This window comes from Heteronotia binoei, chromosome 3, assembly GCF_032191835.1.
Source record: "Heteronotia binoei isolate CCM8104 ecotype False Entrance Well chromosome 3, APGP_CSIRO_Hbin_v1, whole genome shotgun sequence".
Classification (NCBI taxonomy): domain Eukaryota; kingdom Metazoa; phylum Chordata; class Lepidosauria; order Squamata; family Gekkonidae; genus Heteronotia; species Heteronotia binoei.
In genome coordinates this window covers 167,823,617-167,851,401 of record NC_083225.1, presented here as the reverse complement: position 1 = coordinate 167,851,401, position 27,785 = coordinate 167,823,617, and the positions used below count along the sequence as shown (strand labels likewise).

The window sequence follows — 27,785 nt, the reverse complement described above, 5'->3', positions numbered from 1 at the left end:
AACATAATTTGTGCTTTGCCACTTTTTTTCTGATTGGCTGTTTACAAGCCCTACAAGCCTCTCCTAGGGCTTGTCAACTGTCCATTGGTCCATGTCCCTGGGGAAGCAGATACGGCATATCCACAGGAACATTTCATTTTTTAAAGTGGGACTCCAGACTCCTGGATATCCCCTATCAAATCAAACTCTCTTATAGATCCCTGGGCAAAGTGTGTTGAGTTTCAGGGCCGGATTAACCATTAGGCAAAGTAGGCAATGGCCTATGGGCCACCATGCCTTTAGGGGCCCCTGGCTGGCTCCCCCCCCCCATCCCAGTTTCCCCCCTGCTTGCAGTCCTCCCAGCCTGCACACACAGCCAGCAACTGAGGCACTCTTTGCCTGACTTCCCGGTGCGGCTACTGCTGACGTTATTGCCAAGTTTGCCTCTCTCTGCCTCTCCCCCGCAGCTTTGTCAAAGGGGCTTTTAAGAAGGTGCCTGCAGGCTGCAGCAGGGGCTGTGGGCAGCAGGGCGGGCACTCTGACTCTGAGATAATTTGCAAGGAAGCCCCTGAGATTTTGACTGCCTAGGGGCCTCCACAGGGTTTAATCTGGCACTGTTGGTTTCCTGGAGCTGCCACAGCCCAGATCACATTGGGCTAACTCAGTTTCGAAACCCTTTGCAATATTTTAAAACAAAGGGATGCTTGGAACTTTGCAAGGAGACGGAGAAAGATTTCTGCTTCCCCATCTTACGTTCTCTATGCTTTTCAGCCACTGTCTTCCTTTTCCTATTAAACACTGTCTTCCTTTTCCTATTAAAATGCCATGCAGAATCTAATTTCCTATAAATCAAACCGATTTTCTTTTTAATTGCATTACTGCGGCTTGGACAGAACGTTCCAAGGAACAACAGGATACCATTAAAAGCATTGTGGGTTGTTGTTTTTTTTAATGTACACCTTGAGCAGCACATTGAAGGCATAAAATATAAAGAATTGGCATAGTGCTGAAGGAGGGGGGAGGACACTGCACTGTGTAGACTGCAAAGACAGGAGAGCGTTTTATAGAATGTACACAGGAAGATGGAGGAGCTGGGAAGCAAAGCTTCCAAAAGACATTTCTGTACCCTTCTCATTTATCAGAATTATAGCTTAATTTTTACCAAGCATTAACATCCACACCGCGGCACAAAAACAGAATGCAGGTATTCTTGTATCTCTGCCTCTGAACCACTGCCCCGTTAAAGTTGTCTGTCTCTTACAGTGTTCTCTAAGAATATGCAAGCATCTGTCAATTGCTGAAGAAGTGCTGCTCTCCTTCTTTTTACAGGAACAATCTGTATGGTTTCAGGTGGTTTTTAGGGCTTCCGTCTCCAGCACCTGGTAGTATCAGAATCACTGTTCAGATCATCAGTCTTTGCTTCTGGTGAAATCATATGGTTTCCACCTCTGAGCAAAATGCAACACCTTCTTTCTCTGGTCCTCAAAGTTCTCGCGCAGTCCTTTACGCCAGAGCCTGGGCTCCAAATCCAGCATACCGCCAATGATTTCCTTTTAAAAGGCAGGACAAAAGAAGAACAGTATTACTCTTAATTATGCTTGACAGCCCACACCTGTTCCAAACAAGGACTGCAAAAGGAGTTTGGGGTGGGGGGGGAGGAATCGTTCCAGCTTTGCATTTTAAGAACAGGTGACTCACACATTTGGGTAAAATGCATTATGCAAAAGACTGTGTGGGTGGACAGGGAGAAGGAGGTAAAAGCAAGATCTCCAATCTCTGGTAAAGGCAACCTCCACTGTGTTTCAGATCCCGTTTGACAAACAAAACAAAACAAACCTCTGTCAGCCCCTAAAACCATTATTGTCTCTCTAAAATTACTCTATCGATTATGCTAAAGAAATTAGCCTTCTGTCCTCAAGCTGATATCTACCATGACTCTTGCTTTTTGTGAAGATCCCAGCATTAGAACGGTGTGTGTAAAGTGCCATCAAGCTGCAGCAGCCTTATAGTGACTCCGTAGGGTTTTCAATGCAAGAGACATTCAGCGATCGTTTGCCATTGCCTTCCTCCGCATGGTTTCTCTGGTGGGGGTCTCTCATCCAAATACTGACCAGGGCTGGCCCTGCCTGGCTTCTGAGATGTGTCAAGATGAGGCTAGCCTGAGCCATCCAGGTCAGTAGCGGAACTACTTAAATGACAGACCCTGTCTGTCCTCAGCCACGCTTACTTCGCCTTCTGCAATCCAGTGCTAACGTAAGCGCTAAGCTCAGCACAGCACATGGGGAACAGCTCATAAGCAGCTGGCTCCATTGAAGCAAAGCACTGTACACATTTCATCATGTTCCACCCCCCCACCCCGCAAAAAAGAGGATTTTTATTCCCCCTCTGCCCCAACCATGCTGGTGTCTCTAATCATAATATTGATTAGGCTGACTACACAATTAAAGCTTTTGCCTTCAAGCTTACGTTTTACAAGGCTCTAGTTTTGCACAGCAGGATTTCAGCATCCTGTGGAACTGCTTAATGACAAAGCCGCAGAGACTGCAGCTCTCCTCAAGCATGCAGAAATGAAGCTGGTGTGCTTATTTCAACTCTGCCGTCAAACGCAAGCACAAGAGGGCTCAGGCTCTTTCGAGATCACATGGGGGAGAAACATGCCATGCGCTACATTCTCTGATGTGAACGAGAACTGTCGGTTTCCATACCTTCCCAAAATAAAGAGGGAATTTGTGCCGATCTTCAATGACGTGGGCAAACCCTGCCTGTAGCCCAAAGTCTACCGAGAAGTAGGGCAAGCCTTTTGGAACCTACGCACAAAAACAAACAGCACGTTAATGATATCCTTCAAAGAAAGGTGTTTAATATCAGCTCCCCCTAGGCTGCTTAGAAGTTGACAGCTAATGTATTTATGCAGACACATGCAGCCTGCAGTCATATTTATTTAGACACGTAGCCACAGAGTGGATAACAAAGGAAAACACAATGATTTAATCCTGCACCTTGAAGTTCAGGCCACAACTGCAACTCTTTCAGTGCTTCTGGAAGGTTCTCAGGCTTGGATAGTGGTGATTCTACAACAGGGGAGTTTCATAATGGGGTGGGGGATCTTTCTTCATGCCCTTGGGTGTGTCTTAGATTTCAGCTGGGGAAGCATGGAAGAGGCTGTGTCTCAGGAAGGCTGGACCCAAGTCATTTCTGTGCTTCATAGGTTCAAGCAGCCACCCTCAAATTGTGCCAAAGGATAACCAGATGCCATGTGCAAAGGTCACACTACTGGAGTAATGTGCTCCTGGAAGCCACATGCTGCACCGTTTAAAGTTTCCAAGCAGTTTTCAAGGACTGACTGACTTAGATATCTTGAAGCATGAATGATGGGTGCCAAATGGTTGCATGGCCTGAAAATTATGCTGGTGAGCCTGAAAGCAGTTAATCAACTCAGCCTAAGCATCCAGTTGGCTACTGCGTAGAACAGGATGCTGGGCATACACGGACCTTTATGCCTAATCCAGTAGGGCTTGCTCTCCTGTTCTTATTTTTTATTCACTGCCTGTGCAAAGCTCAATCAAGTAGCTATTCTATATTTAGTAATCAGCAAGAGATCTTCAGCTCAGCTCAGAGCACATTTGCACTTACAAAGAACAATAAAAGCGTCTATTGAACTTTATGATGTCTGAAATTTTTGCAATACAGAAAAACATGAAAGTGGCTCTTATGGAAGTTCCACACACTTACGTGAGTTATATGGTTGCATTTTTTTTTAAAAAAAGAGAGAGATGAACACAAACAGCAAAATGGGTTACTCCTGATAGCAAGTGGTGAACAAGTATGCTATGACGGGGGCATCATTTTCCAGGTAGGTTGAAGTACCAAGGGATAAATCAGATTTGCTATTTTCATTATATCTTTCCATTCAGATCTGAACTTTGCCTTTGGTTAATGGTATATCATTGGTCTTAAAGGACTGGTTGGGGCAAGCGAAATGGTGCAGCGAACCAAGGTGGAAGACTGACTCTAAGTTTGGTCATTGTCACCCACTGATGTCCTTGTACTCCTGATAGCATGTCCCTTACAGAAATACACTCTTCCTTCCTCCTGGGATTCCGGGATGCAGAATCCTCCTGGAATTCTGGGATGGCACTGATTTAAGCACACATTTACAGTGATGAATATGAGGACAGACATCTGGGTTATAATTACTTGCAAGACACTGTAGGCATCCTATAATACAGGAGTGTCAAACATGCGGCCCAGGGGCCAAATCAGGCCCCTGGAGGGCTCCTATCAGGCCCCCAAGCAACTGGCTGTCTTCTGCTTCCCTGAATCACATGGGAGAGATACAAAGAAGGCACCTGTAAGACTGAGTGCTAATGTTTTACGCATGTTTTACTTTAAGTTTTAAAAAACTTTGTGCTTGTCTGTGTATAAAGTTTGTATCTCCATTACCTGGCATTACATAGAATCATAGAGTTAGAAGGGATCTCCAGGGTCATCTAGTCCAGCCCCCTGCACAATCCCCTAAATTCACAGGATCTCCACTGCTGACAGATGGCCATCTAGCCTCTGTTTTAAAACCTCCAAGGAAGGAGAGTCCACCACCTTCCGATGAAGCCTGTTCCACTGAGGAACTACTCTAACGGTCAGGAAGTTCTTCTTAATGTTGAGCTGGAAACTCTTTTGGTTTAGTTTCAACCCACTGGTTCTGGTTCTACCTTCTGGGGCCACAGAAAACAATTCCACACCATCCTCTATATGATAGCCCTTCAAGTACTTGAAGATGGTACTTCTGTTGATACAGCCCAAAACTGCATTTGCCTTTTTAGCCACTGCATCACACTGTTGATTCATGTTCAGTGTATGGTCCGCTAAGACCCCTAGATCCTTTCCGCACATACTACTGCTAAGACAAGTCTCCCCCATCCTATAACCATGACATTTTATGACACTCATGACCTGGCCCGACAAGGTCACATTTATTTCGGATCTGTACCTCATAACAAATGAGTTCGATGCCCCTGCTATAATACTTGGTGTGGATTGAGAATTAGAACTGAGCAGAGGAGGGGAACGAGACCTTTCTCTAAGGGAATGCCACAGCCAGGACTGCGGAGTGTTAGAATGCAGGGTTTGCAAATAATTATCTTAACAGAAGAAGTAAAGCAAGGAATTCTGTGATTACTGCCCAGATTTGATCAGCGCCTGTGTAATGAACTACCAATGAAATGCCAACAGACATACAAACAAACTCAGAAGTAGCACATTAATAAGAATCAGCATCTTGGGAAAGTCGTGCAGTATGTTTAGCCAGAAATCCTAAGAACAGCTGGTGCGGATATATCCCCTAAACACAGATCTGAGCTTATCTTGCATGAGGCACATCAAAGGAAGTTGTTCCAGATAGTTAAAACTTTCTCATGGTTTGGACAACAAAGTAACTTAATATTTTACACACCAATCAAGTTTGATGTGGCTACAGCAGTGATATCTCCTAGTACAAAGCACCTAAAAAGCGTGAGAACACATGGACATCACCAAACACTTGAACTCATGATCTTGAAGGGGGGGGGGAGTTTCTGAACACAGCACCCCTGCTCATGTATGCAGACTGAACAGAGGAGCTTGTCTGTCCTCTTAACTGTATGTTTACTACAGGAAATGGTGGCACAAGGATAACATACCCACAAGGAGACATAAATGCTATAAAATTGTGAAAATGGCTCTCAGGGAAGTACAGGTATATTCTTTGTAGTAAACACTAAAATGGACTCCCTGGGAAAGTTATGGGTGTTTTATGAACCATTTTGAGGAATCTATGTTGCTAAGAGCTGTAAAGATTTTTCCAGGTTACATTCAACGGTACCAAAACTTCCATCTGTCTCCAGGAACGTAGGACATCAGCAGCCAAGCAGGGGTGGGAAAACATGGACGCACTTTACCAGGTCACAGTCTGGGCTGCAAGCTCATGATCATGATACGGTCTGTTTATGACTTTTCAGGAATATAACATTTCTTTCCTTCATGACTCATGACACTGTAATGCGCTGGTTCACGTTTCCACTTTGCCCAAAGAAATTATGCTTGAAAAGCCATACTGCACTGGCACTTTATACCCTCACAGGTGACAGAAACATCACGGTTACAGTTAGTCCGCCATGCCTAGGAAATGTGGTAGCCAAAATTCAGCAATACCTCTAATTATATTCTTGAGTGATGCACAAACTGATAACACGTGCTTATGTTTCAGAGCCTTAATGGCCTTCAAATTCGCTCCTCACTGCGAAGTTACCTAAGCTTGTCAAAAAGCTCCCTTTCTGAATTTTCACTTTTAAAAGTCCTTTGCTTAAATTTGCTTTGCAAAAATAGTTTGGTGCCATACTCCTATAACCAGTTTAGTATTGGTTATGGGGGAAAAGAGCATAAATTCTGCTACATTAGAAGCACTTGGTCCTGAAATTTAATTCTGCGGCTATTAAATTAAATGGTGCATTGATTCTGAATGTGCTGAAACAAAAAGAGATAATTCTCCTTACCTGAAGTTCCTCATCCTTTTTATAACTTAAGTATATGGAAACAATGTTAAGTCTATACCCATGCTCTTCCACTGCACAATCTATAACAATGGGAAGCCGAAATACTATCCAATACTTGCCCTGATAGCTAACATTGGCCATGTTAAAAATCCCTCTCCCAGTTTCCATCATGGCTCATTCAACTGAGCTGTCTCATCAACACGAATCTGCTCTGTGCCCAACCTAGGTTGGTTCACCCCTCCTTAGGCAACCTGGTGGCCCCATACTGATTCAGAGCTTGGAAGGACACCTTCTCAGCATAGACCACGGCAACCTCGAACTCCTGGGCTCAAGCTGGGATTACAGGCATGAGCCACTGTGACTAGCTCTAGCACCAATCTCTATCCATTTTAACTTTCAGAACTCAGACTGAAAATCTTTGTACCAACTTCATTGTGATTGGCCTGTGAATTCAAATCTTGAATTTTCAAATTGTGTGTTTTCTCAGCTCTGCCTTTCAATATCTAGGTCAGACACAGGAAATCACTAACACACACAAAATACTGGTTTGTGTCAAACAAGGGACGGGATGTTTTAATACGTACACATTTGCGAACATCTTTTGAAGACAGATCAATCAGCTTTTTATTCATGGACCATTCTTCGTCACACTCCATTATAGCTTTCTGAAAAATTATTTCAACAGAATATGAAACACTCTTAGAACAACACAATATGTCATGACACATAAGTTAATTGGTAAAGAAAAGCAGATCAGAAGAGCACACAATTTCAATAATGTATTAATTTTATAATGAAGAAATTAACTTGAAAACATCCTGCAATTTGTAGAATTCAGTTTACATATATTAAAGAACAATGAGGACATACTTATTTTATTCCATGCCTTTCATTTAAAAAATAATGTTTCAGAACTGCTATCTAACTTGAGCCAGACACAAATCACCTTGAAATGAGAACTTTCAGTTTATGGAGATAAAAGGGACATAGAAATGTTCCGAGAACTTATTAAGTTCCCTTTGCCTTTTTAATACATTTTTTAAAAATTCAAGTTAAAACTCACTAAATCAAGTGAAATCTACAATACTTATATTTTGGCTTTCAGGCAATACTTTTTCATATTGGAAAAGCCTGAAAGAAAATAATTAAAATAAACTAGCTTTAACCAACATTTCCCTTCACACTCACTCACTCACACATACACACACATCCAAGCTCACTAAAATCTACAGAATCATTAGAGGTATGTTAGTGCCCATGAAAAGAAACTTGACAGATGTCTCTGCCTTGTATGCTTTGCTCTCATGTCTTCAAAGTCTTTCTAAATGCACATCCAAACCCTTACAGCCCACTTGAACTCTTAACTCCAGGCCATAATAGTCCTCTTCCTATCCACACTATAAAACAGTACAGGGAAACTGTGAAACCATTGTGACTGTGTGCACTCAGTGTATTCTGAGCTGAAAAAATACCTCATCGGTATTTTTCGAGTATTTATTCAACTGAATTTATTCAGAGATCTGTATTCGGCTACCAAAATAGCCGTACCCGAATAACAGCTGATATTATTCAGTGGGGGGGCACAGATAGAAGGCATTTAAGCAGACCATGGCAGCGCAACTCAGCAAGCACTTAAAGTTTAAATTCCTTCTACATAATATCCTATACCCATAGGGTATAATGGAGCTGAATTTACCTGGCTCAGGCTGAGTGGACTGAAATTAAATCTGATGAAGACGGAGGTCCTGTATCTGAGTTGCCACGGTTCGGGGCCAGAGGTCTGTTTACCAACCTTCAATGGAGCGCAGCTCACGCTGGTGCCCAAGGTTAAAAGCCTAGGGGTGCTCTTGGATTCTTCTTTAACAATGGAGGTCTAAGTAGCTGCCACTGCCAGGTCAGCCTTTTACCATCTGCGGATGACAAGGCAGTTGGTCCCCTTTCTTGAATGTGACGACTTGACAGCAGTGATCCATGCTATGGTCACCTCAAGACTTAATTACTGTAATGCTCTCTACATGGGGCTGCCCTTGTCCCAAATCCGGCGACTTCAGCTAGTGGAGAATGCTGCAGCCAGGCTGCTTATGAGAGTTCCTTTACGGGAACACATTCAGCCTATGCTGAAAGCATTGCACTGGCTACCGATAATGTACTGGATTTGCTTCAAGGTGCTGGTTATTACTTTTAAAGCCCTATATGGCCAGGGTCCTGCATACCTTAGGGACTGCCTTTCCGTGCACATGCCCCAGCGAGCACTTCGGTCCGGGTCTCAAAACCTGTTGACAGTTCCCAGCATCAGAGAAGCAAAGCTCAAAAGGAGAGCCAGGGCCTTTTTTGTTGCTGCTCTTAGCTGGTGGAATGAGTTGCCGGTGGAGGTTAGGGCCCTGCAAGAGCTCTTACAGTTCCGCAGGGCCTGCAAAACGGCACTCTATATGAATGATAACATCTGCAGCAATGGGACTGGCCCATAAGAACACCACCAATGGCCTACTTCACTGCGCTACGGCGATCCTGAGACCTCTGAGTATAGCTAACCACCAGAATTTAAATCACTGCCTGAAATTATGACTGTAGCACATGAAATTGTTTCAAATTGTTTTTATGTTTTATGTTTTAATTGTTGTTTTATTGTATCGATCACACTAATGTGTTCGTGTCGACCCTTGGTTTGTGAGCCGCCCCGAACCTGCATTTGGTGGGGAGGGTGGGATATAAATTAAATAAATAAATAAATCTCAATATGAAACCAATATTGGTATTTGGGAATATTCAGGGATACCGTATATTTCCAGGTTCAGCAGACCCCAATGGGGGGGGGGGAATGGTTTTTTGCACACCCCTAATCTAAACAGAATTCATACTGATTAAGCCAGGCAATGCTATTGACTTGGTAAGAATCAGTGTGGTGCAGTGGTTAGACTGGGTCTGGAAGACCAGGGTTCAGCCCCCTCCCTCTGCCATGTACTTTGCTGGGTGGCCTTAGACTAGTCCTTTTCTTCCCCTCAACCTACCACAGAGGGGTGTTGTGAGGAAAGAAAAAGTGAGTTTAAAAATGTTCTACACAGACTGTCATATTTTGGTCATGTTACAAGAAGACAAGAGTCATTGGACAAGACAATATTTGGGGAACTATAAAATAGATAAATCCTATCAGAATCTATTTAAAGCTATGATTTTAACTGTCCATTTAGTTCTAGCATTTGGCTGGAAAGATGCTACAAAACAGACTATAGACAGATGGAACGGATACTTATATGAATGGATCCAGTCGGACATATTATCGATATAAAACAGGAAAAGCTAGGTGACGATAAGATTGTGGAAATTAAGAAAAGGTGGTCCGAGTATATAAGATGGGAAAAAGCAGGAGGGGCCAACAATGATATATTAATTAAATTCCAAAAGGTGTGCTCAATAAGATATTATTACAGGTCGTTTTGTGGGGGGAGGGAATGAAAAGGAAAAGGGGGGGGGGAGAAGCATTTGATATATTGATATATGTTATATATGCTATGTATTGCTTGAGTTATATGGAAACAGGATTCAAATACTTCAAATTTAAAAAAAGTTAAAAAAAATTGGACAAGACAATAATGCCAGGAAAATATGAAGACAGCAGCAAAAGAGGAAGACCCAACATGAGATGAATTGACTCAAGTAAGGAAGACATGAGCAAAGCTGTTAATGATAGGATGTTTTGGGGGTCATTAATTCATAGAATTGCCATATGTCAGAAGTGATTTGATGGCACTTAACACACCCACCTGGCTCACTTTCCCCCTTCCCACTTTGCACGAACAGGTAGTTTAGGAAACTGCACTTCAACCGCTAAAAAAAGAGCGGTAACTGTTTAACTTTGACGACAGAGGGTAAGTTAATTATAAAGTTTATATGAAGCCATATTTTATTTTTTTTGAGCTTCATGTTAGTTAACAAGACTTCATGTTAGCTAGGGCTGCCAGATGTGAGGAAGGTGAGGGACTTCAGTGGGGTATAATGCTGTGGAATTCACCTACCAAACAGGCCATTTTCTCCTGGTGAACTGATCTCTGTCAACAAATCTGTTGTAATAGTGGGAGATTTCCAGCTACCACCTGGAGGTTGGCAGCCCTAATTGCTCAGCTTTAAAGTACAGCAACCAATGCATTCATAAAACTGAGGGGTGAGAGAGAGAGAGAATAAACATCCTAAATACCTTGAAGTAGATGGGAGCCATGTCCCCAACTTCTCTTGGGAGAGGGATGCATTCATACACCATGTGGTACCGCTTCTTTGTGCTCAGGTTTGTTTCAAGGAAGACACAGTCCAGGTCTTCAGCTTCAAACATCTTTACCAACGTTTTTCTGAATGCCTGGAGAAGGGTTGGAATTGTTAACTATAGTCTCCAATGATAAAAAGGTTACATAACACACTTGTACTAGTATCCAGTAGCCATGAAAAGTCTTCTGTTTTATAGACTAATGTCACACTGCATTTGGCATAACGAGCTCATCCTTGGGACATTAGGATTCGTTTTAAAAATTTATACAATGCGCATAATGCCACTGTCGGGTATCTTCTGATCAGGCAAATGACTGCTATGCTGAAGTTCAGAAAATTTGAGGGCACCATAAATGAAAATGGAAACAGTCACGACAGGAGGTCTCAAGACCGTTGTTTCCCCCAAAAGTTAATGCCTCGTCTTCTGTTGACTCCAAATGCCACCATTCTTCCGTTCTTCCAATTACACAGTTTATCAAAAACTGACATTTTCATCAGGTGTGATTGACCTTTAAGTCAGATACTAATATTCCCTTAAAGAAAAGCAATCTTAGAGGTTTTTTGTCTGCATTGTGCACGAGTTTACCCAGCTTGTTATTATAACAGATTTGAACCACCTTCATGCTGCCCCATCCTCTCTATACAGAATGTCACAGTTGATTACGGATCAGTTAATATCCATAGTGGCACCTGGAAGCTGGCAATTTTTTAAATGAACAAATAGCCAGATATCTCTGAGTTTCATGGTTTAGATTTCCAATAAATGAGAGCTGATTTGGGGCACCCAAACATGAAATTCTGTAATGGTTCCTGGCAGAGAGGAGGCAGGTGCTAAGAACTTCTTTCAAACTGAGCTTCTTCAACTTCTATCCAGCTGGAAACCCAGCTCCGAAGCTCCTCCACTGATCATTTGTAAAGCTTTAGAGCCATATATTACAGAAATCACATTTAATTTTAAATCCTGTAAACTTCACCATTCCGGTAAAGTTAAGGTGCATTTCACTGAGGCAATCTCCACATAAAATTTCCATTAGTGGCAACTTCCACATATAACTGCCTTTTTTGTAAAAATATGGAAATGGTTTAAACAGTTTGTCCTCAAAACACAGGTATGAGAAAGAATATCGAGGCTTTTTGATGCGCTTCTCAGGACAAAATAAAACCCATGCGTGCAGACTGAGTCCTCATCAGATTAGATTATTCCAAAACAATATTTTAATGTTTAGTTAATAATCTTGGAACCTGAACACTGTTTCCCACTCTAGACAGCACTCTGCTTTCTTAAGCAATAGGGGCAGGTTTAGAAACAACAGAGGAGGGAAAGGCAAAGGTTACTGTGCTTGTGAAGTCAAGCTGACAAGTCACTGCAAAAATTATACCTCTAGGCCATGTGAAACTTCTGACTTGGCTTTACGACTAGCACTGTAGAAGTACAACTGCTCCAATAATGCCACAATGCCAAGCAGAGGGCTGTCAACCAAAAATACTGGCACCAGGCTGTCCGAGCAGCAAGGATATTTGAATGCAAATTCAATGCAAACGGCCCCCTGGCTAGCATCTTCAAGAACCACACACCGGTAAGCATTATGTTGTTCCAGTTGCTGTGACCAAGAATTAATTCAATAGCTGACACATTACTGCCTGTCACTTCTACTAACAGCCATGCTGCCAAGAGTGTTTTGGAGACTTCTGAGCCAAATTATGTGGAGAAAGGCACTTTTTGCCGCTGCAGATGCTAGAACAAGCATCTTTTAAGCATTTGAGCAATGCACAAACCCACCAGTGTGCTCTTTGAATTCCAATGGCTGAATAACAGCTTTTGGGGAGTGACCCATAGCTCAGTAATAGAACATCTGGTTTGCATGCAGAAGATCTCAGGTTCAGTTCCTAGCATCTCCAATTAAAAGAGTCAGGTGAAAGGCTTCTGGATATCCCTTCCAGAAGACCCTGGAAAGCTGCTGCCAGTCAGACCATACAATGTTGACATCAAAAGACTAAGGGCTGAACTTAGTATAAGACAACTTCATATATTCATCATTATCTGGTCACTTCACAGAACACAAATCATTTCCTAAATGTATTTTTTTCCAAGAAGTACATCTGTAGGGAAGGTGGCATGGTATAGCCCTAATCTCATCAGATCTTAGAAGCTAAGCCGCATCAGGACTTGGTTGGGAAACCACCAATGACTATTCTGCAGAGAAAGGCAATGGCAAACCACCTCTGCTTCTCTCTCATCCTGAAAGCCCTTTGCTGGGGTTGCCACAAGTCAGTTGCAAACTCACGAGACTTGTGTGAGTAGAAGATCCAGATGGAACATAATTGTCTGAACATGCTATGAGACTTCTGTTTGTCTTCTCAACTAAGAAGAGTTTCACAGCAGAACTGGCTGAGCCTTTATGCATTTTCCTAAATGGATACTGAGGCAAAAGAGACACTCCAGAAGGTAGCAAGTCTCAAGTCAGAAGGCAGTATGGTCTCAAGTCAGCCATTTATACCTGTCAGCCATTAAACCTAACTGGGGCGGGTCTGCCCGTCAGCTGTTAGGTTTAAATGGCTGCAAGCCATTAAACCCATTTATTTCACTGCCCCCTGCTTCAAAGCAGGGAGAAGCAAAACGGACAGCTTAAATGGCTGCCAGCCATTTAACCCTTCCTGGATGATCCCCCCTCCTTTCGAATGAAAGGGGAAACCGAACTCACCAGACTGGTTTGGGTGGGGCCTTTTGGCTTGGTTTAATTGCTTGGTTTAATTGCCACCCCAAACCAACCCAGGTTTTTTTTGCGTCCATCTCTAGTCTATGGTACCTAGAGATGAGACCAGCAATAATTCTTCTGTGCCAAGCACCCTGACTGATTATAAAGAAAAGGCATCTTGCACAGTAACTGACCATGCAAGACATTGCGTTCTTAGAGAATAAATTTTTGGAAGCTCCGAAGCTTCTCATCAAAGTGATTGTAACGGCTTGACTTGACTTGTATTTATCTAATGGGCGCATAATTGACCGTGTTACTCTAGAGAGATGCATTTTCCAGAACAGAAGGCTCTTGCAACTGTTTTTGCAGAATTTCCCAAGCATATTTAATTACTCTTTCCCATTATATCCAAAGTCTTCTCTCCCCTTTCCCAGCGTTTAATCTGTGTTTAGCTCCTTGTCAAACTCTAGCAGCCTCCACATGAGACCAAGCCCTAGAAGGCTTCTGACTTGAATGACCTAAAGCTGACTCCATTAATCCTGCCAAATTAACAGTATCCTCAAGTGTAAAGCATCCCTTCCTTTAAATGCAATAAAAATAATATGGCTCGTTTGATACCACCACCTACTACAAATCCTCATTAAAGAGGGGTTATTGTCATTTTAGCTTGTTTGACCATGGCCTCAAGATAAAGGATTTAAACTTTTAAGGGATTACAGTACAGTGATACTAACATGACCTGCAAATGAGTTACACAAATTAGTTTTTATCAGGGATCTGAAAAGAAGAAAATATTGGATTTATACCCCACTACACAAAGGAGTCTCAGAGCAATTTAAAATCTTCTTTCCCATCCCCCTCCCCACAACAAACACCCTGTGAGGTAGGCGGAGCTGAGAGTTCTAACAGCAACTGCTTTTGAGAGGAACAGCAATGCAAGGACTTATGACTGACTCAAGGTCACATCAGCAGGTGCATGTGGAGGCGTGGGGAATCAAACCCGGTTCTCCCAGATTAGAGTCTGTGCACTTAACCACTACACCAAACCAGCTCTCAATAAACTTACCCTTGCCAGAGGTCTGAAATTCTCCAGTCAAAGCTATCTTGGATTCAAATAAAAATGTTTTAGATTATGTTTTAATTCCATTCATTTATAGCACTGGCCATCACTTGGAGGAGCTCCATGATGCTTACATATGGTCCCAGGGTGGTCCCATTGAAGTCACGCTGGAAGACCAGGCACACTCAGCTTCAGCAACAGAACTGCATCATTTGCCTTCACAGCCATGCTGTTGTCAAAGATAGGCAGTTCCTGGTTTGTGTGCCAAACACAACAGAACATTTTGCTTGGCATGCAGGACCAATTTTCTGGCCAAGCAGCCAAAACAAGCAACTAAGATATCAGCAGAGATACTGGGGCTGCAAGCATGGGGGAAAGTAGACAGACTCATCATCCTTGTCTTCTAGAACTGAGGGTTTCAGGAAAGCTCTTGAGGTGCTGGCAGTACCACTGGAACTCAGTTTGCTGGCCAAGTACAACCCACACACAGGGCTTTTTTTGTAGCAGGAATTCCTTTGCACATTAGGCCACTCCCCGCCCCAATGTAGCCAATCCTCCTGGAGCCTACAGTAGGCCCTGTACTAAGAGCCCTGTAAGCTCTTGGAGGATTGGCCACATAATGGGGTGTGGCCTAATATGCAAAGGAGTTCCTGATACAAAAAAGCCCTGCCCACATCTTTCTCTCCCCCCCCCCCTTTTACGCATAGAGATGGCATGGCAGATAAAAGAAGGTTGCCTACACCTGCCCTAGTCTTTTTCTCCTGTGTTCATCTCCAGACCAGAAGCATCATGCCCAATCCACAGCCCTGTGAGGGCATTGTGCCAGCAAACTCTGGACATTCTCAGTCAGGAGATAGCACAGGCCAGAAGCTACAACTTGCAGGAGATTCACATTGGATAGACAAGATGCAAGAATATGCAATTATGGCAAAATTGACAAACTACATAAATCAAAGACAAAAAGAGGAATTAGAAAATAATTGGCAGATTTTTGGAATCAATCAATCTTTGCAGTTATGTATTTGAATGGTTTAATATGATATGACAATTTTAATAAGAAATAATAGGGATCGTGTATCTACGTGATGGATCATAATGATTGTTATGCAAAGATTTCATTAAAACTCTTATGAGTTTATGCATGTAATTCTATAGAACGGGTGGCCAACAGTAGCGCTCCTGATGTTTTTTTGCCTACAACTCCCATCAGCCCCAGCCATTGGCCATGCTGGCTGGGACTGATGGGAGTTATAGGCAGAAAACATCTGGAGATATACCACTGGCCACTCCTACTACAGAATATATAAGATTGGATATAAAATAAAATATTATGAGAAAAAGAATATCTGACTAGGTTGTTATATTGCTAAAATTATTGTGAGGGAGGGAGGGATGGATGGACGGACAGACATGAGTGAAGGGGGGAGAGAGAGAGTGTGTGTGTGTCTGGATCAGTCACAGCCAATGCCAGAAGTTTGTATCATGGAAACAGAAACTGAGACAAGCCATCTTGCAGCCTTTCGATACCAAAAGACTGTGCAAATGTAGCAAGGGGTGCAGATATACCAGTCCTTATGAAGCTGTTCAAAGGCAAGGAAGCTTTATAAGAGGCTGCAAAAGAATGTTGAGAGATACAAAGTTGTTCCAGGCAAAAAACCTGCTTTCCCCAGACAGAATTCTGTGCTGCCTGTAAAAAGACACTGACAGGTGAAGTAATCATTTGAAAATATCAACTCAGTAAACACAGTGAAGGCAGAATTCCATTGTGGAGGCTATTAGGAAAGAGAGGGAAAATGAAAGTGCCAGTATGGCAATGCCTCTGCAGAAACATGGTACAAATACATTTGGGATGCTGCCATCTAGAATGGTTTGTGCACTGTTTCAAAAAGGATATGGTATAGCTGGGAAAAAGGACAGCCCTACCAAAATGATCAAGGAGTTGTTGCACCTTCTCAACAAGTAAAAGCTAGAGTTTGAAGTTGAGGGAAAACACTGATTAAGACGGGGATAAAATCATACTGCATGGAGACGGAGAACTCCCCCCCCCCCCCCCGCCCATCCATAACTTCCCTTCACTTGTAACCCAACGTCAGCCAGTGAAATTGACTGGCTGAATCAGACAAAAGAAAGTGCTTCTTCACATAGCATATCATTAACTTAGGGAATTTATTTATTTAATATCTATATCTCTTATATGTCAACAAAGCAGTTCTTGCTCCTTCTATATAAGAGAGGAAAGAATACCACATAGCAGAAGTATTTCCCCCTTGCCCTCAGGGGTTTGACAAAACAGTTTGTCCATTTAAAATTGGTCCTGAACTCTTTTTTGCCACTCTGTGGATATTTAATGTGCTCTTTTGTTCTAGATAGATGTGCAATCACTGTACTTTTTTTTTATTTGAAGAAACAGGACAGTTTCTCTATTTTCAACCATATCACCTGAAAATTTGGCATACTGATAAAGTTGCTTAACTTTCACAATATCAACTCAGTTTTATTTTTATGTTGCACATCATTTTTCAGACTTGTAGACTGAAGCAAATCCTTGGTTGTAGAAAGCTGTGCTTTGATCCAAACTTTCTGCAACTGTCTAAATTTCAACTTTTAAAAAAAAAAAAAAACCCTATCTTCACAAACCTTCATCTCCTGAATGCTTGAAGGAACACTGAATATATGCCCAGAGAACACTTCTTACATGCCAGGGAAATGCTGTTTGCCACTCTGTGGTCAGGCAGCCTTTTTTTCCAGCCCATTTTGTCAGGGATCCTGGAGAGATCCTCCCCTCTTTTTTTGCCATATTCTGGGCTTTGAGCAGGGGTCACTTTAGCCACCTAAAGGTGGCTAAAATAATCATCAACGGCGGTTTGACAGAGGAGATAAAAATATGTAAAGGCACGAGACAGGGATGCCCGCTCTCGCCGTTACTCTTTATTCTGTCCTTAGAGGTCTTAAACTCCTCTATAAGAGGCAATACTAAAATACTAGGATTAAATATTAAAGGTGAATCTTATAAGGTACTATCCTACGCGGATGATATGGCCCTGATCTCACAAAATAATAAGGATTCTGTAGATGAGATTTTAAAGGAATTGGCTGATTATGGATCCATGGCCGGATTAAGAATTAACAAGCAGAAATCTAAAATGCTTACTAAAAATATTTCCTCACAGGAGATTAAAGAATTGGAGATGAAAACAGGCTTTAGTAATCAATCGAAAGTCAAGTACTTGGGGATAGAGATTTCAAGTAGATGTAGCAAACTATACGATAATAATTGTATACCGTTATTAAAAGAGATCGAGTCCTTACTAAAGAAATGGGCCAATTTGAAACTTTCTTTTATGGGCAGAATAGCACTTGTTAAGATGACTATCCTTCCCAAGGTTATGTTTCTGTTCCAAACGATTAACTTCGTGATAAAGAAACATTTCTTTGCCAAATTAGATCATCTAACCAAAGCGTTTATTTGGCAAGGAAAAAAACCCAGAGTGAAATGGAAAATATTAAAAGATAGAAAGGAGAATGGCGGTGTAGGGCTTCCGGACTGGGAAACATACCACTCTGCGTGTGTCATACTTTGGCTTAAGGAGTGGATCCTGTTAGAGAATAATCGAATTTTAGCTCTCGAAGGCTTTAATCTCCAGGCAGGGTGGCATGCGAACTTATGGTATGCCACCAAGGGACAGAGTTATTTTAAGAATCATCTAATACGTAAAACTATCTATGGGATTTGGCTAAAGGTAAGAAGAATGATCTATGCCAAAACCCCGAGATGGCTATCCCCGGAAGATGCCTCAACTCTACCTCAATTATGGAGTTCCAATAGGAAGGCCAGATATTTAGATCTACTTGATGAGAAAGATAATCTTAGAAGGAATGAAGATCTTGAATCCAGAGGGATAAAGCTTGATTGGTGGACGAGGAACCAAGTAATAGCGAAATACAATGTGGATAAGCCTAAGGGTTTTACTAAAGATAATTTTGATTTCGATAAGCTTTTATTTAGAGAGGACGAAAAAGTAATCAAAAAAGTTTATAACTACTTGATGCAAATCAAACTGGAGGATGAGTCAGTAAAGGAATCAATGATAAAGTGGTCCCAAAACCTGCAGAGGACCGTAGATCTAGAACAATGGGCCTCCTTCTGGAGAATGAATTATAAGCATATTAAGCCAATCAATTTCAGAGAAAATTTTTTTAAAAAATTTTTCATAGATGGTATATTACCCCCCTGCAATTATCTAAAATAAATAAATCTATTTCACCCAAGTGTTGGAAATGCGGTTCTGCAATAGGTTCCTTTTTTCATATTTGGTGGAACTGTAAGGTTACAAAAAAATTTTGGATAAAGATCTATGAGCTTTTAAAGGCAATATTGCAAATAGATATACAATTTAAACCGGAATTGATGCTGTTGTCATTCGTCAGGAAAGAAGTACCCATGGCAGATATTCACATGACGGTGTATATTCTCACCTCTGCGAGAATAGTTTTTGCCAAATATTGGCGACAAGGGAACTGTCCTGAAATTGATGAGGTGGTCGATAAAATTTTCAATGCAGCAGAAATGGACATACTCTCGAATATGTTAAAAGGGGACTCCAAACCTGAGGCTAGTATGAAATGGGAGAAATTTTACAGATGGTATGAGGAAAAAAGGCATAAACTTGAACAGAAGGTCCCACAGGAAAGATGATAGATGGTAATTTTTGTAAATATTGTTCTACATACTAGAATTTACAGTGACAATTCGTGTAAATCCTATGTTTTTGTTTTTGCTTTGTGTGAAACAATGCCAGTTGCTGATATAAAACCACAGAAGATCCTCCTTAAGGATAACAACAGGTTAAGAGCTGTATCTGTTTGTTTTTCTCTCCTTTTTTTTCTTTTCTGTTTTCTTTTTATGTTTTGATAAGCTCTGTGATAACTGTATCTTTTTTTTGGACTAAATAAATAATTTAAAGCTAAAAAAAAAAATGAGCAGGGGTCACTGAGTGTGGGGTAGGAGGTACTTGTGAATTTCCTGCATTGCACAGGGGGTTGGACTAGATGATCCTGGAGGTACCTTCTAACTCTTATGATTCTATGAAATATTGTTTGTTCAAAACCCCTGTGCTGGAGGGGGGGGGGAGAGGGAGAAAAATCACTGAAAATAGAACTGCAGTACAAGGGATGCTGGCAGGCTGAATATGGTGGTCCTTTCCAAGAGCTATGGATGTGAATGAGACTTTGGCTTAGGTCCATCAGAGCATTTCTGTGGATGGGCTTCCACCCACAGAGCATGATTTTTTGACTTCCCCTTTCCAATATGGAATAAATGCTCCCCCCATCCAATATTGGGGAGATGAGAAAGTCATAATCCATAGGCAGAAATCCTTTTGTCTGAGGAAATCCTCTAGTAGTGGATTCAAGCCACTGCCTGAATTGTGGCCAAAGCATATATATTTCATTACAGAAATGTGGCCAAGAGAAATCCACCCTGCCTGCATTGAACCTGAAGTTTTGCCTACCTGGATTTCTTCCCAGATGTCTTCATCCAGGAGCGTGGCTGCAGTGTAGTGCTGCATAGGGACGATCAGGCAGTGACCTTCAGTAAGGGACTGGTAGTTTGGCAGTGATAAGTAGACCTATGCAGGGAACGGAAGGAAATACATGAATGTTTAAGTTCTTGTTAAATGGCACATATCTAAAGTTACTGCCACATTAAATAAAGGCAGTCCCTGTTTCTTTCCCCTCCCCAAAAGAAAGCTGAAGCCAAACTAGATCCATGGGAGCAGAACCCTGTCTTTACATGTAGGTCTTCCCTAATCATAGATAAACTCTTCCCTGGTCCTGGGGCTTACCATTCTACCATATTCTCTTGACATCACTTCCTTATTAAGTGCACTCCAACACAGGAAGTTAATTTGACTGGGAGGAAAGCATTTGGTAGAGAAGGTTTACCAAAAGGTAAACTGCTGGCAGGGAGAGAAGGATTTGGGACCCTTCACCCAGGCACATCTTTTGTTGTGGACCCCAGTTCCACTCAGTACAAATTTGGGGCAGACCCACATTTAAAGACATAGGTCTTCCATATACCTGACAAAGTGAGCTTTGACTCACAGAATCTTCTACTCAGGAATCTTTTGTTGGTCTTTAAGATGCTACTGGACTCAAATTTTGTTCGGCTATTACAGACTAACATAGATACCCACATAAAATAGGTCTTCCGCCACTGTATCTAACAGATAGACTACTGTGGTTAGAAGTGTTCATTTACTGAATGAGGAGAAATAACCTTCCTCTTCATTTCCTTGACTATAAAGGAAATTTTGGATAGATATACTGTGGAAATGTGACGCCCTGATCAAGAGACATGGCAGCCCAGGATCATTTTTTTTTTTGCAGATTTTGTACCTTTTGATAATGAAAACAACCAATAGTACAGCAGACCAACTCCTTTCTTACTCATCCACCTTTAATTCAGACTCTGCTTCAGGTTCATTTGGCTTTAATCATAACTTTTTTTTTTAAAGAAGCCACAATCTTATTTATAGTCTGAGCCACTGTCATACAAGTGATGCTTTTTGCACTTTGGTTTAGAACCACAAAAAGGATTTACCAAACCATAGTTCCAATAAGAAAATGTTTTTCAGCTGGAAGACCAGTCATTTCTGACTGCTTTTTGCTGGTGCACTCCTACAGAAGAGAAGCTTAACAATACCTTCTTAAGAAGCTTCTCCATGCCCCCCCCTTCCCTATCAGAATGTTTTACATTATGCTGAAATCTTCCAAGGTCGCACTTTTAAAGCGAAATACAAAATAACAATACATTTATCCCAAGTCTTTCCAAATAATACATTGAAAGCCACATTTCACGCATGAAACTTAAGGCAATTTGTTTTGATTGTGCTTCAGCGCGTCAGCCTTAACTTCATGGACATCATTTTGCCCTGGTATATTCTGCTACGCCAAAAATCTTTATGATGGCAATTGTATCATAAAACATACTGCTGAAAGACTTTTTATTCTACCATCTAGGGATTTTGCGCCAACCGTTATCAGGAAGATACCAGGTAATGCAGACAATGCTTAAAGTGTCACATTTAATCACAGCTGCAATTTCACGCAAAGCTGATTCAACCTGTGCTTTGCTGCTGCAAAATGATTCACTGAAATCCTTCCAGGAGCAGTTAGGCTTGTATGCATAGAGGCAGGCTCTGTAGTCGTAACACTAAAAAATTATAGGCTTATGAAATAGTTTTCTGTAACTGTGTGCCCACAAAAGGAACAGAAGTATCTGGCACTCCCCTTCCAGAGAACTTCAGTTTTTTATTAGTGTGCCTCCACACCATGAGGACTGGAAAACTTGTTCTGTCTTTCTCTCTCTCTCTCATTTGGGATACTGTGGACTAACACTGCCATCCTAAGTCGATCTACTTAATAGGCTCGCTTCCAGGCATGTGTTCTTAGGCTTGTACTATAAGAACACTTATGTTCAACCTACCTTTTTCATGGCCTCCAGCCAAGTTACTGTATATTTCTATTGCTCTTTATATAAATTACACCTCTTGTTGGATGTAACTAACATTTTAAGTCCCCCAACCACCAAAAATCCAAATATGGCATTTAGAACAACATAACATAATATAGGCAGGTAAAGGTAGTCCCCTGTGCCTAGATCCAGTCGTTACCAACCCATGGGGTGACATCACATCACGTTTCCTTGGCAGTCTTTTTATGGGGTGGTTTGCCATTGCCTTCCCCAGTCCTCAACACTTTACCTCCAGCAAGCTGGGTACTCATTTTACTGACCTTGGAAGGACGGAAGGCTGAGTCAACCTTGAGCTGGCTATCTGAACCCAGCTTCTGCTGGGATCTAACTCAGGTCGTGAGCATAGCTTGGACTGCAATACCACAGAGTGCCACTCTGCACCATGGGGCTCCCTAGCATACTATAAGCGCATGCAAAAATGTAATGATTCCATCTATCAATCAGTATGAGCACTAAAAATGAAGGAAGCCAGCATGTTATTAGGCATGGACTAGTTTTCCTTCACTCAAGGCATAAACAGAGTGCTATTAGAAAAAATGGATACATCTAGAAAGCAAGGGAATATCTGTGCAATTTAAGAAGAAGAACATTCTACTCTATGTTCCTTCCTACATTTTGAGAGCTTTAGATAATGCTGCTCTCCAGATACCACAGCAAAGTTTATGGTATCAAGGAGCAAAGCTTTCTTTTCCGTTTATGGAACCCTCTGCCTACGACAAGCATATGGCCAGTTTGCTTCGGACATTTAGGAAAGAGGGGGAAAATCTTTCCATTTAAAAAGACATTTGGCTGACTTTTAAATAATTTATATTTTATCATGGTTCTGAAACATTATGAAATCCGGACATACAATCTATCAACTAACAGAGGAGAGGAGACAAGAAGTACTGGGGAAAATTTTGGAGAGGGAGAAAGAGAGAGGGAGAAAAAAGTGAGGGAAGTCATAGGTTCTCCCATTACAAGGTTTGGCCCAATTAGAAACTGACAGGGCAAAAGCAGACTGTGATTTTCTTTTTTAAAAAAGCTGTGTTTTAAATGTTTCACTTATTGCGTTGTTCTTTCTGTGCATCTTGGCTTAGCTACTGGCTGCCATGACAGGGTGTTGCTGTTTTAAATTGCAAAGTAGGACTAAAATGTTCAGAATACATGAAAAAAAAACCCACCTTATTTTTCTCTCATTTTAATTACTACTGGCTTGTGGGAGAAACGTTTCATATTCTAGACAATGATTATTTTGCAGTGGGACATAATCTGATGTAAATTTACAGATGTCCTCTTCAGGTCAAACCAAAATGTGTCTTAAAAGGAAGAGATGGAGCTGCCTCTATCTGGATGACTTTGTTCTGTCTTTGTGAACCTCATTTTCTATTACAACTTCTAATTTCAACTTCTCTCCTTTGTGACCCTTTTTTCTCTTACTACTGAACTGCACTTTGGCCTCCAGATTATTTACTCTAAATATTCCGCTCTTGTGTATCATTGCAGCAAGGTCATCTCCAAATCCAGAGCCTCTGTAGTGCTGTGGAATATTAACTTGATCATTCGAGACGGTGCAATATCATCTGTGTCTCACCCTGGAGGAAGTGGTTTGTTTCTCTTAATTGGGAGGGCCAGGAACATTCAAAGACAATAACTCACGTCATAAGAAGCAATTTCACTTTTAATCTCATAAAAACTCTGGCACTGAAAAAACAGCCCTCTTTCATTTCTTCAATTTGCATGTCAAAACAAGCTCGGCTATCCTCTTACCTTGCTACCTATTGCAATGATCAGATGTTTTGGAAGTTCGGGGCTACCGAAGCAGTGGGGACACTTTTCCATGCACGCAGCAAGCTGCCGGTGCTCCTGGACAGCTTGCTTCCTCTGTCTTTCCTCCTCTTCACCACTGCGCTCACCCTTGGCAACGTTCGAAACAAACATGTCGTCCAGTGTGTAGTACTCCCTGTCAGTTTTATCTGAAAACTGGAAGGAAAGACAGCTTTAGGCACTATGGCACAACAGACTATACAACCTTTAATGGTGGAAGCCTGCATTCAAATCCTTGCTCAGTCAACAAGGCTCTCTAAATGGCCTTCAGCGGTCACTACCTCTAAGCCCAATCTCTCATGATTAAAGTGATGATTAAAAAACCACGGTCATCCATGCATGAACATGCAAATCTGCCCTCTACCGAAACAGACCATCGTGGTCCATCAAAGTTAGTATTGTCTACTCTGACTGGCAGCAGCTGTCATGATCTCAGACAGAGGTCTTTCACATCACCCGATTCTTTGAACTGAAGATTCTGGGACAGAACCTGAGATCTTCTGCAAGCAAAGCAGATGCTCTACCACTGAGCCACAGCCTTGTGTGTTTTTTTGGGGGGGAAAGGGGATATAGGATATTCATGTGAGACAAGGAGAAATATGCAAAAGTAAAGAAGCATGTTCATTGTTATATATCCATTTAACATTATTTGCATTGTTTGACATATCATCTGTGATAATTTCTTGCACTGTTTCTAACTGTTGTAATCCTGGCCCTATGGTTCCCTGTTTATTACCTACCGCATGCCATTGCATTGTTTTAGACGAGGGGTGGCCAAACTGCGGCTCAGGAGCCACAAGAGGCTCTTTCGCACACACTGTGTGACTCTCGAAGCCCCCACTGCCCCGTCAGCCAACTTGAAAAGGGTATTTCTCTATTTAAATCATTTCTCCAAGCCAGCCAGCAGCTTGGAGAATGTGTTTAAATTAAAGTTGCTTTCTTTCCACCTCTCTCTCCCCTCCTCCCATCCGTCCTTCCTTTCTTCCATCCTGCCTGCTCTCAAGCATCTGATGTTCATGTCTTGCGGCTCTCAAACATCTCATTTTTATTCTATGTGGCTCTGACAAGACAGATTCCAAAATCTGACAAGACAGGGCTAGCCTGGGGCCAGCCATCCAGGTCAGGACAAGTAAGGGAAACTAGTGTGTAGGAACTGAAAGAAGAGAGAGTTGGTAAAGAGAGAAGCCAGTCCTAGGCATAAGGAGTACATCTGGCCCCTTGCTCTGGAGCAGGGGTGGCCAAACTGTGGCTCAGGAGCCACATGTGGCTCTTGAAGCATTTGTCTCTTTAAATCACTTCTCCAAGCCAAGCCAACTGGCAGCTTGGAGAATACATTTAAAGTTGTTTTCTTTCCACCTCTCCCTCCCGATCTATTTTTTTCCTTCCTTCCTTCCTTCCTTCCTTCCTTCCTTCCTTCCTTCCTTCCTTCCTTCCTTCCTTCCTTCCTTCCTTGCACTCAAACATCAGATGTTCATGTCTTGTGGCTCTCAAACATTGGACGTTTATTCTGTGTGGCTCTTACATTAAGCAAGTTTGGCTCTCCCTGCTCTGGAGAACGCAATCCTTTATGCCCTGGGCCTTTTCTGTTGCTACCCTCTTGCTATGGAACAGCCTTCCAGAAGGGATGAAGCAGGCATTTATCCTTGTGGGCTTCCAGCAAGGCTGCAAAAGAGAGCTGGGCTCTGGTTTATGTGTTTTAATGATGCACTTAAACGATTTTAATTTATGTCTATTTCTGTATAGTGACTGTTGTCGCGACCCACTTTGGGTCCTGACAGCATCATGAGAAAGGCAGGATGCATAAATACCCTAAATAGGCAAATAGGTCAGAAGGTGCAGAAGGATAGGAAAGATATCTGACAGACATGTACAAATGGAGGCAGGAAGAAAGGAGATGAAAAGAACCACCATAACCTGGGGCAGAAAGGAAGAAAGAACCCCAGTGTACTCAACTGTGACACCTACATGTGCAATATAAGGGACATATTGTCCATGGAGACAGCCACAGCTATATTTGCAGTGGCTCATTTTTCAGCTGCCAATCTCATGGGATTCAGTCCAGATTCCCACTTGAGGCTGTATCACTCACTGGGTGGCGTGTTACAGTCACAGTAAATTGCCTGAGTAAGGTACTGAATGTCAGAAACAATCCAAAGGGAAATGGAACAATGGTGCGAGGGGAAAGGGAGGTTAGTAAGGGTCAGAGAAACGTCAAGGAAGATGGTGGTAGGAAAGCAATAATTAATACCAGGCGGGATAGAATAAGTAAAATTACAATAACTGAGGAAAGAGATTTAGGTAGAGAAGAGGTTGCTGCTTTTGCACGCATGGATGTATGCACACACAGTTTTCTCCAGACAAATTCATGAAATAAAGTGTATAAAAATATGGACCCATCAAAAGTGAATAAAAACAGTGAAAGAGTTGACTAATGCATGCACCCCAAGTTTCATTGTACTTTACTGGCCAAATTAAGTACAAGAATTTTTGCAAGCCTTCTACCGAAATACCAAAGATATTGAGATTATTCATAATTATTTCTCAGATGTATATGAACTCCAAGGAGCTCAGAATAGCATATTTATCCCCATTTTATTCCCACAACAATGCTCTGAGATAGGCGATGACCAGCCCAAGGTCACTAAATTCCTGATTCATGGCTTGGTCTTATATCTCCCCAGTCTAAAGCCAATCCTCTAAACAACTACATCACATCAGCCTTTGTTCCTCAGTAAGGAAGAGGAAAACTGTCAGCAGTATAAGAGTGATGTGTTCCAATCTGTGATATAATCCAGTCTCTTTGACACATTTTCATGTGGTTTCCATAGAAACCATATACATTTGGCTCCAAAAACTCTTAACAATGTACAATACAAATTTCCTCAAGCTGTGAGAATCCACAAAACTTGTGTTATAATGCCACACCCTGAAAAACTTTTGCTAAATTCACTTAATTTAGACTATATAACCACTGCAGGAGACTTGTAAAAAGTTTGCATAACTACTTTTTTTAATGTAAATCCATCCTTCATTGCTTCAAAAATCAGTATTCATTTTAACATCAGTATACTGACAGCACAATACTGAATTTTAGAACATACACAGTGCAAAAATGACAGACTAATTTACAACTATAACTTTGCAGAACGTAGGCAGGGCTTTTTTGGTAGAAAAAGCCCAGCAGGAACTCATCTGCGTATTAGGCCACACGCCCTGATGTCACCGTTGTTTCGACACAGGGCTTTTATGTAGAAAAGGCCCAGCAGGAGCTTATTTGCACATTAGGCCACACACCCCGACACCAAGCCAGCCGGAACTCCGTTCCTGTGCATTCCTGCTCAAAAAAAGCCCTGAATGTAGTAATACAATTTCCCACAACTTAATATCACTTCATTATTCTGCTTAATTTAAAAAATGCAACTATGAATGCTGTTACTCATTTTTCGCAAAGACCACCACCCATCCCTCTTAGATAAGCCATCCAGATCTAGAGCAGTGCAAGTGCTCATCCAGACTTATTCAAAAACACAAGAAAAACAACCAAAACCTGACAACTTTCTCCCACCATGCTTTTCTTCCCCGGTCTCCTTGCACAGGGAATTTCACTTGTCAATTCTGCTTCTTAGTGAAATGAGCAAACAGTGAGACTGGAAGTTTCACAACAGTCTGGGGTGCTGGTTGTTGGGTACCAAATTGATTTGCTTTTATTCTTATGCTTAAACTAGGGAGGCATTTTATAGATTGTAATTAAATTATTTTTGCATGTATGTTTTTATCCTTACTGATGGATTGTTTTATTGGTGTGAGCTGCCCCCAGCCCTGCAGTCCAGAGGAGGGGCAGCATATAAGTCTAAAAACAAACTAACAAATAAAAATAAAATACTCTTTTCCTTTTTGTAGTTTATCAATACAAGCAATAGTTTTTG

The 27,785-nt window shown here is 41.7% G+C and overlaps 1 protein-coding gene across 1 annotated transcript in view; it reads right to left on the bottom strand.

Moving 5' to 3' along the window:
* Positions 1–908: 908 nt before the first annotated feature.
* CWF19L2 (CWF19 like cell cycle control factor 2) overlaps positions 909–27,785 on the bottom strand; it is a 109,265-nt gene continuing 82,388 nt past the window's right edge. The window contains exons 14-19 of the mRNA XM_060234864.1: positions 23,803–24,015; positions 20,030–20,146; positions 10,699–10,854; positions 7,091–7,171; positions 2,685–2,786; positions 909–1,529 (exon numbers count right to left, since the gene is read on the bottom strand). Coding sequence (XP_060090847.1) covers positions 1,389–1,529; positions 2,685–2,786; positions 7,091–7,171; positions 10,699–10,854; positions 20,030–20,146; positions 23,803–24,015 — 810 coding nt within the window. The 3' untranslated portion in view covers positions 909–1,388. The remainder of the gene's footprint in view (positions 1,530–2,684; positions 2,787–7,090; positions 7,172–10,698; positions 10,855–20,029; positions 20,147–23,802; positions 24,016–27,785) is intronic.